General features: G+C 41.3%; 1 protein-coding gene across 1 annotated transcript in view; it reads right to left on the reverse strand.

The window, feature by feature from the left end:
- Positions 1-10653, reverse strand: part of GLCCI1 (glucocorticoid induced 1) — a 155200-nt gene that overhangs the window by 132232 nt on the left and 12315 nt on the right. The window contains exons 2-3 of the mRNA XM_011943520.1: positions 499-631; positions 5-284 (exon numbers count right to left, since the gene is read on the reverse strand). Of these exons, the coding sequence (XP_011798910.1) occupies positions 5-284; positions 499-631 (413 nt within the window). The remainder of the gene's footprint in view (positions 1-4; positions 285-498; positions 632-10653) is intronic.

Below are 10653 nucleotides of genomic sequence, written 5' to 3' on the forward strand. Positions count from 1 at the left end.
CGACACGGAGGCGCGGGGCGGGAGGCGCGCGAGCGTGTGGGAGCCGGCGCGATAGTGCGTGCGAGTGTGTAAGGGGGAGGGGCAGGGGTATCGCTGTGGGGGAGGAGTCTCAGGGCTCCCTCTCCCCAACGCACACCCCCGCCGCCTCGGCGAGGGGGGATGGGAAGGCTCCGAAAACCAACGTCCAACGGCCCCAACCGCCCGGCTGGGCTTGGCGTGGCGGTCACGGCCGGGGCCGCAAGGAGCCTGGAGCCGCCGCCGAAGCCACCGCTCCAGGCATCACGCTGACAGGGCAACCGCCCGGATTACGCAGCCCCGAGAGCCACTCGCAGCCTTCTCCTCAGCCCTCGCTGGGCTGCACGCACGGGAGAACCCGGCAGCTGCAGGGAGGGCCGGGACCCCTGCTTCTGGGGACCAGGGTAGAGAGAAAGGGCCTCGAGGTGCTGGCGCTCCTCGGAGTCCGCGCCGCCGCCGCCGCTGCTTCTACCTACTCCTCACTCGAATGGCAACTAATTCTCCCCAGCCGCACCCCGCCCCCGGCACCGCCTCCCAGCGCTCAGGACCCGGCAGCTGCCGCAACGAGCATTTCCATTGGCTTAGGGGCTCCCCACCAGAACTCGGGTGATTGGTTCTGGAATAGGAGTGAGAGAAGGAGTGTCCAATGACAATGGTGTCTCCTGCTTTGAAGGCGGGGCGTGAGGGGGTGGCAGCGTGAGGTGGGGGTTGTGCGCGCAGTGGGGAGCGTAAAAGTTGACAGCCTTGAGGTAAGAGCGAGACTAGGAAAGTTGGATTGTGTGTGTCCTGCGCGTGTCCCGACACCCCCAGACACGCAAGGCAGGTTGCAGGGGCTCCACCCTCCTGGGCCGTCTGTATGACTTGAGACGGAACTCATGAGGGAAACTTTAATTTGCAAGTACACCTGCATCCGGTGGGATGTTTTAGTTAGAACCAGAAAACTGGATCTCTTCCCCTCTAATTTTAGTAAGCTGAGTTTTCGTGACCAGTAGCCTTATTAATCAAAAGAACTTCTGGTGAGCAGGCAAAATGTCTGGAACCTGTATTGAACAAAGTAAAATACTTTTACAGCCTAACATTTGCAATTATGCAGTGAAAAGAGATCATCAAATTCTATATTCCAAGACAATAACCCTGAATAGCAGGGGTCAACAAGGAATTTTACGTCATTACACCAGCAGCTAGATATCTTAATGAAGGGCGCCCCTGCCTTTTCCGAAGCAGATAGCTTCTTGAGAGGAATAAATACCAGATGTAATGTAATAATCCATTGTGGTAAATTTGTTTTTTATTCTGCAATGAAACTGAAAGGGTACAAAGATTTTGGATGACAATCAAAAATCTAAATTTATCCCACAGTAAACCAAGGTTTTAAACCTTAATCAGAAGCAGTTAATGTAAGGATCTTCATCGGATAACTTTCATTAATTGTCAAGAGGTTAAAAGAGAAGCAGAATGTCAGATTGGTCTACTCGTGCTGTCTGCCCACACTGACAAACTTCCTCTTATTTCAGGCACTATATGCAGGGGTCACTTTCACGTACAGGAGCCATCCTTCTTTGCTTCCTTGTGTGTTCAGACCAAAAAGCATACTGGGTTCAGTAAAAAAAAAAAAAAAAAAGATGAAACTCAATAAAAATACAAAAATTTCATGCAGTACTTCATAGTTCCTCAGTTTACCACATATTAGAATAATAGTTAATGTTTATTCACCATGTGCCAGCCGCTATTCTAAGAACATGATATGTGTTAATTCATTCAGTCCTCATATAATCCACAAGGTAGATACTATTATTATCCTTACTGTGGTCTCAGTTGTGGCATAAATAAGCTGTCTTGCCTGAGATCACACAGTTAGTATATGGGAAGCTAAAAATTTCAAGACTGGCTCAAGAGTCTGAGGAAGCCCTCTGCTATAGTACCTGGCAGCTCAAAGCTGTGGGGTACATAATTTGTAGAGTATGTATTTACAGTGGCCCACAAACCTCATCTGTGAGGTAAGTTTCCATCAGTTTAAAGGAAATTCTACAAATGAAGACAGACCACTACTTTTGTTTTTGTTCTCCAGAGTAACATATTTTAATTATGAATAAAAACTTTATACTCTTTCAAATTTTATATAATTGGCCTACCTCATTAATTTAAAAACTGCATTATATTGTGTGTAAAAAGAATGGCAAATGATTTCTTTTCAGTGACTTTTTCAGAATAGCAAGAACAAAAAATCTGACAGATTAAAAATATGTAAAGCTGGCCAGGTGTGGTGACTCACGCCTGTAATCCCAGCACCTTGGGAGGCCAGGGGCAGGGGATCACTTGAGCTCAGGAGTTTGAAACCAGCCTGGGCAACATGGCAAAACCCCATCTCTACTAAAAATACAAAAATACTAGCCAGGCGCAGTTAGGGAGGCTGAGGTGGGAGGATCACCTGAGCCCAAAAGGCCAGGAGATCAAAGCTGCAGGGAGTCTTGATCACACCACTGCACTCCAGCTTGGGTGACAGAATGACACCCTGTCTCAAAAAAAAAAAAAAAAAAAAATTAAGGTTTTTATTTTACATGCTGGTAAATTTCTGAGTTGTTGCTTTGATTACAGCATAGTTGCATTATAGAAATGTCATCTGTAGCTACTCCTAAATATATTTATGGAATGACCTCAACATATTAGGTTACAATAATTCTAAATTTATACTCGGTCACAATCACAATGATCAACTGGATCTCACTTGGATCTAAAACAACATATCTAGTCATATTTTAAGGACTTTCTGTGTTCAAATCTACCACAGCTGACTTAGACATCTAAAGCAAATCTAAACAATCCACACAGAGAAACAGAGAATTAGTATGATCTTAAAACACTATTTTCAGTTACTGGTAAGTCATTATGACCAATCCAGAAGTTCAGTCACTTCTCTTTGCTATAGAAACTTTAGTTGTCTCTTAAACCTTTATCCTCATGAAGTAAGCACCAATCTTCATATTTAAGGAATATAGGCTTCGAACAAATCAAAGGTGGCCTAAAATAAATTAAACTCAGTACCTGCTTTCAAATGTCCATTTGTTGGGTTCTTGATAATATTTTATTCTTATTGAGAATGATAGTAAGCTCCAAGGATATATAGAAGCTTTAGGAAAATGTTCTTAGTAAATTGGAAACCCCCTAGAATGAGATGTGGATTGCTGGGCTAGAAGAGCATTGTTATGCTATTATGCTAGCTATGGGGTAGTTAGACCTAGTGCTGATTTTCCATACTGGTTGAACGTAAGTGTAACAATCTCTGAAAATCCTATGTAAGGCTTAATGTTAACATTGACCTCTTACTATGTTGTCCTGTGTAAAGAAGACAAAATTGAAGGCACAATTTGGTGGCATGAGAAATACTTCTGTTTCAGTAGCCCCATGCCATGGCTATCTGTGGGACAAGGATCTACCATTAGCTAATCTGAGGTAGAATCCTGTTATATTTACTTCTTAGTGCAAATATGGTAATAGACTACATTTTAGGTTAAATTAAAACTTGGAATCATTGGTTACATATGATTTATATGCAGCCCCATGTGGAGAGATCATAAGACGAAGAAGCCACAGAGCCCACAGAGCTACCAAAACCCTCCACTTCTAGCTCCATCTGGGTTTGCCTGGCTGAGCATCCAAGGCCCATCCAAATCTGAGAGGCAGTCCAGGCTGTCAGTATTTGCAGTGAGGTCATGGCTGGGTGAGAACACTAAACAGATCTGCACTGATGTTCATCTTAAGCTGATTAAACTCTCTTGTAGATTGATTCCTAATAGCAACAACCACAAAAAAGCCTTGACTGAATTTTCATCCCTGGCAGATGCTTAAATTAAACTCCTCACTGCTTGTGACAGCCTACGTGCACCTTCGCACAAGGTGTTCCCTCTGCCTGAAAGGTTCTTGTCCAGATATCCACACAGCTTGCTGACTCATTTCCATCAGGTCTTTACTCAAATGTCACCACCTTCATGATGAGAGCTTTCCTGAACACTTTTTTAAAAATCGTAAGCTCCCCTAGGCTTTTCCTGCTTTTTATCCTACTCTTTTTCCAGAGTACTTATCAGCATCCAAACCATAATATAATTATTTTTAGCTTTGTCTGTCTGGAATAGAACAGCCTTGAAGACTTTTTATCAGTTTTGTAACTGCTGAATCTCCACAACAGTGCTTAGTATATGGTAGATGATCAATAAATATTTGTTTAATGTTGTTAAGAGTGGCAAATTTTAGCCAGTGTTTGTCTTATGAAGTAAAACTTGTGCTTTTCCTCAGGAAAAAAAAAAATGTAACAGGTGATCTCTGCTACAAAAGCACAGTCGCAGAGTAGAAAAATATCTGATGTGGTTACTGTAAACCACACAGATATTTGTATTGAAGCTGCCATTCAAAAAGACAGAATACCTTGTATTATGGTTGTTAGACCTACTGGCTCCTGGAGGCTCATCAGAGGTTGAAAATGGAAAATGGGGGTCAGGTGTAGTCCCAACTACTGGCGAGGCTGAGGCAGAGGACTGCTTGAGCCCAGTAGTTTGAGGTTACAGTGAGCTATGATCGCGCCACTGCATTCCAGCCTGGGTGACAGAGTGGGAACCTATCTCCAAGAAAAAGGAAAATAGAATTGGCAATGGAGAAAAGGCAGTTGAAAGAAAAGGACAACTGAAATAAACAAACTGAAGAGGATCACTTAAGGAGTGACATCTGCTGATTGGTATTTAGTTCTATCTCACTATTAAGAAGAGCTATTCTCAAGAGGCCTGTGTAAAGGAACTGAAAATAAATGATAATTAAGTAGGCAAGACTATTATATGTAAATAATGAAAACTTTGTTTCTAAAAGAAGTTCAGAAGAAGCAATAGTAATAGATATTTTATTTTTAACTGGTAAGGTCATCAAGAATAAGTGTGCAGTTATTTCTCAAAAATAGAAAACAGTAATGAAAACCCCTGGTTTTTCAGTTTTCATCTCCACAGCAGCTCCAATTGCCAACTATGACGCCAGTGGCACCTCCTATGCATCTTAAGCTGCTGCATAATACTCTCACCATTTAACTAAAAGACTATATTGTATAAAGTCAGCACATTCACAGGTAAAACTTGGGGGCCAAAGAACTATAAATATTCTCTTTCCATGCTGTGACATTCTATTTGTTTTAGTCCCAAACAGGGTGTTCATAATACATGAAAGCAATGGTAGTCCTAAGAAGGGAATATGTTTGATTATCATAATGTTATTTTTTCATGAGAGTTTCAAGTCATTAAAGTATGTCATAAGTGTCTTCCTATATGGCCAAATCTTATTTTTTGCCACATGAGTAAGTGTGTTGAGGGACTGTTGTTAGGGTGCAATCAATTCATCAGCAGTGCTGGACTAGAGAAGTTTCTTTTTCTTATTTTAAATTTTTTGAAACACAATTTTCAGAGTGCCCTACTCAGCATCTTATTGAAAAGGTCTATATTAATGCCCCTAATAAGCCTAAATGGGGGCTTAGTAGCAACAATACTAGCATCAAGCCATAGCAACTCCTTATCAGGTTATTTATTGAATGTTTGTGAAGTGTCAGACACTGTTTTACACTCTGTTGGGTTTAGCTGTTCTCACACTTTGGTAAATAGGAGTAAAAAGATATGCCGAAAAAGCAAAAGCCGTATCTACAGATTTGCCTTACATTAAAAAAAGATGTAAATAGAGTATTATGGAAGTGAGGGAAGGGAAAACTCACTTGAGAAAAGGCTTCGGGAAGAAGAGTATGAAGAAGTCATGTAGGTAGGAATGCATAAAACCAAGCAGAAGATGATTGGACAGTCTGTCTTTGGCTGATGGTTAATGGAAGATAAGTCTTGGCCTGTTGATGACAGGTCATGGAGGCCCTTGGTTGCCAGGTAAGGCTTGCACTTTATTGGATATGCAGTGAAGAGCTGTTGAAGATTCTTGAATGGGTGGAGAGAACATGAGTGGAGCTGTGCTTTATGAAGATTAATTCAAGAATAGCTTACAACATGAATTAGAGATTGATGGTTGGAAGATGATGTAGAAGGTTTAGAGAATACTCCACATTAGTTTAGGTGACATGAGTTAGGGGAATGATAAAGGACATGGAGAGGGAAATAAGGTGAAAGTCATGCTCCTTCTCAGCTGATGATCATGTGGACTTTGGAAGGAGAATGCCAGACAGTTCTGAAGATTCAAACTTGGATGCCTGAGAAGACAGTCATGGCTTTAACACAAACAGGGCAGCTAAGGGAGCTAAGGGAAGGAGGAGGTTTGGTGAAAAGATAATGAGTTCAGCTATAAATAAAATAACCAGAGAATATTCAAATGGAGACAGCTTTTAAATGACAGTGAAGTTGAGAAAACAAGAGATATAGATTTGGGGGCTATCCATGTCCATATGGTAGTTGAAGCCATGATCACAAACGAACTTGGCAAAGGAGAAAAGCATAGAAATAAAAAGAGGGTGAAAAACAGAATTGTGAAAATTTATACATGAGTCATGGAAGGAAAAGTATAAAAAGAAAAAAGAAAAAGAAAAAAAAAAAAACAAAAGAAAACAATACTAGAAAAGAAGGCAGGACAGAAGTACTCCTTAACAAAACGGAGTTCAGAGTCTCAGAAAATAAGTTTGGTAGATGCTTCATGGGGCATCTAACAAACTAATATCCCTCTTCTCTGAGAACCAATCCTCCCCCAACACATAGAGGGTTTGGGCCTGACAGCTATGTATGTACAAAATCCTCTGGCCATGGTTGATTTCTCCTGAGTTCAACAACTGACTAAAGCTGGGCCAATTGAATTTTCTCCTTTGAGAATTTGAAATTAAGAAATAAAGTGTTTTTCTATAAAGACTTGTGCATGGAGTGGCCATTTTCTGTCACGGGAACAGAGAAGCAGAGGAAACCTGCCTTCTTAGAGAAAAGAATGAAGTGAGTTACAGAAAGAAGGAGAAATCAGACCAGGTGACCAGAAAGAGGGAGACAGCCTGAGAGGAAGTTCACTTTCCCATGATGATTATTTTGTTTCTTATGCATTTTATTCAATCCTACAAAACCACCCCAACTCCAGCCCCATTCCTGCTGATACATCTCCACTATAGTCCCACCATCAAATCTATGATTTTTCCAACATTTGGATCAATTTCTTTTTCCTTTCTGTACAGGTAATACATGTTCTCCTTTCCTATCAAAAGCCATCTTCTCCACTTCTGATTTAAATTCTGTCCCTCTGGTCTCTCAGGGACTTCATTTCTGCAGTTATTATCTCTATCTTCTTCATCATCAAATTATGGATTTTTCCCAGTAATGTTTGAACATACTGTTATGCCAACATTTATTTTAAAAGGCAAAACAAAGATTCTTCTGCCATCCCTTTCCATCTATGGTCCAAATTCTTTGATCTTGTCCCAGCAACACTTTTTGACAGAGATATCTACATGTTACTTCTGATTTCCTATTTAATCCTATTAATCTACTATTTTCCTATTTAGTCTATTCCAATCTGGCTTCATGCCACTGAAAACTGCTAATCAATATCGGCTGTCTCCATACTGCCAGACCCAGTGGGTATTTCTGAGACCTCTTCCTATTCCAGCTTTTAGCAGTTTTCCACATAGCTGGTCAGGCTTACTTCTTTAAAAAAAATATCTTCTATAGGAGTCTAGGACACTATACTCACCTGTTCTCTTTCCTACTTCTCTAACCACTACTGCTCAGTGCTCTTCAGGTTCTTCCTCCTCTAGTCCCCCCTAAAAATTGGGCTCTATTCTCTGCTTGCTTCTCTATAAACTCTCTTCTTGGTAATCTTAGACATTCCCATGGCTTTAGCTTTAAATACTACAAAATGCTGGCAACGCCTAAATGAAACTCTCCAAGATTCATATTTGTATATCTAGTTGTCTGTTTGATATGTCAAGTCCCCATGAATACTTGAAGTGAATGTGTCTAAAATGGGACTAAAATCTTAATTTCCATATTCCTGCTTTCTCTTAACCTCTGAGAAAATTGTCCCCATTTTTTCCCCATTTCAGTAAATGGTTTCATCATCTATCCAGTTATTCCAAACAAGAAACCTAGACAATACTTTTGATTTCTCATTTTTCTCTCCACCATCACCCCCTCCAACCCATCAGCTAGTCCTCTCGTTTGTTCTTAATAAATAGATGTCTAATCCATCCACTTCTCTCCATCTCTTCTGCTGTTACATTAAGTCAAACTACTGTCATCTCTTACCTAATCTATTGCTGCAGCTACTCAACTTGTCTCCCAGCTTCTACTCTTGCCTTCTTTCATTTAGTTTCTACTTATTAGTCAGGGTAAACTTGGAAATATGTTGAGCCACATTTCCTGCTTAAAAACGTTCAGTGTTGGCCGGGTGCGGTGGCTCATGCCTGTAATCCCAACACTTTGGGAGGCCAAGGCAGGTGGATCACGAGGTCAAGAGATCAAGACCATCCTGGTCAACATGGTGAAACCCTGTCAATACTAAAAATACAAACATTAGCTGGGCATGGTGGCACGTGCCTGTAGTCTAGCTACTCGGGAGGCTGAGGCAGGAGAATCACTTGAATCAGGGAGGTGGAGGTTGCAGTGAGCCGAGATCGTGCCACTTCCCTCCAACCTGGCAACAGAGTGAGACTCCGTTTCAAAAAAAAAAAAAAAGGGGGGGGGTTCAGTGTCTTCCAATAACATTGCAATGACATCCAAAGTCCTTAAAATACCTGACTACTTTTGCTCTACTCTCCTCCTCCCCTTTTCAGTTTCAGCCACAATGCCTCCTTTCGCTTCCCCTGAAACACTCCTGCATGGCCTGCATATGGGTGTATCCTCTGCCTAAATCACTTCTTCTACCTCCCTGCTCCTCAATTCCCTTGAAATGCCACGTCTTAGGATGTCCTTCCTGAGTCCTCACCCGTCACTAATAACCTATAATAATTTATCATTAAGTCAGTTTTTTTCCATCTATTTTGGTCATTAAAAGTTGTCAATAGACATTTGTTTACCTCCTAATGGCAAGTCTTTCCTACTAGATTGTAAAGTCTCTGGAGGTAGTGACCTTGTTTGTCTCTTCTGTTCACTGCTTGATCACTTAACACCTATGGAGTTCCTAGGATATACCAGGTGTTCAATAATTACTTGTTATAACTTTACTTGTTGCTGATGGCTTCATCGTTCATTATTCCAGTCCTTGTACGGTCCTACTGTACTTTCTGTGGGAGAGTTTCCTATAGTCTTATACTCAGATCCCTTTTGTCATTTCAATAATTTGAGTAGGTTTCTGCTCTTATATCAAATGACTACTAACTGATGCAGCTTTGGAAAGGGTAAAGTGGTCAGTAATGTCACATGCTGTTGAATGGGAAAGCAGTCTAAGAGCTAAGCAAAAAGCACTGGATCTCATCACTGATCATCTTCAAGCCAATAGTGTTCATAAAATATGGCCCAATCGACGCCAGATTACAACTAAGTTAACAAGATGAGTAAGAAGGTAGATGCATCAATGCAGAATATTCCTTTTAAGAAGTTTAACAGTTAAAATAAGGCATGATATAAAATGGGATCTTGGGGTTCAGCAGAACCAAAGAAAGTACATGTTAGTTTAGTTTAAAAGAAAAGAGAGGCCAGGCGCGGGGCTCACGCCTGTAATCCCAGCACTTTGGGAGGCCAAGGCAGGCAGATCATCTGAGGATGGGAGTTCAAGACCAGCCTGACCAACATGGAGAAACCCGATCTGTACTAAAAATACAAAATTAGCCGGGCGTGGTGGCCCATGCCTGTAATCCCAGTTACTTGGGAGGCTGAGTCAGGAGAATTGCTTGAACCCAGGAGGCGGAGGTTGCGGTTAGCCAAGATCATGCCATTGCACTCCAGCCTGGGCAACAAGAATGAAATTCTGTCTCAAAAAAAAAAAAAAAAGAAAAAAAAGAAAAGAGAAAAAAATGCCTATTGATATACCCATAAACCAAAGAAGCCAAAGGAGAAAAAAAATCAAGAAGTGTTTGAATGGGGAGGAAGATTAATAGATTTAGTTTCTATTAGCATTAGAGGATTTGATCAAGAGCACAACATTGACAAAAAGGCACAATGTTTCCCCTTCTACTGCAGGAAGGAAGGAGGATAAGAAGTCAAAAGTAAGACAAAGTTTTGGATAGAGCAAAGGGAGGTTGAGTATGGCCACTTCAGAAGGTAGCAAAGTCATCTACAAACCAATTGTCAAGGAGAAGATCAGAATCTCTTGAAAGACTTTTCTGAACCATACTTCCAACCCTTCATTCCATCCCTTACCTCCCTGCCCAAGACTTGCTTTCCACTACCACCAGAGCAGACACTCACTGCTACAAAAGGCCATAGTGGCTGATTAAGTGTGCCTTACTTCTTAGATGGTGCTGTGGTTTGAATGTTTGTCCTTTCCAAAACTCATGTTGAATTTTTTTTCTTTCTTTCTGCTCCCACCCCCTCATGCTGAAATTTAATTGCCATTGTAATAGTATTAAGAGGTGGCACATTTAAGTGGTGATTAGGTAATGAGGACTCTGCCCTTATGAATGGATTATTGCCATTATCATGGGAATGGGTTCACCCCTCTTATTCATTCTCTCTCTCTCTCTCTCTCTCTCTCTCTCTCTCTCTC

Source organism: Colobus angolensis, unplaced genomic scaffold, assembly GCF_000951035.1.
Source record: "Colobus angolensis palliatus isolate OR3802 unplaced genomic scaffold, Cang.pa_1.0 Scaffold104, whole genome shotgun sequence".
Lineage (NCBI taxonomy): Eukaryota > Metazoa > Chordata > Mammalia > Primates > Cercopithecidae > Colobus > Colobus angolensis.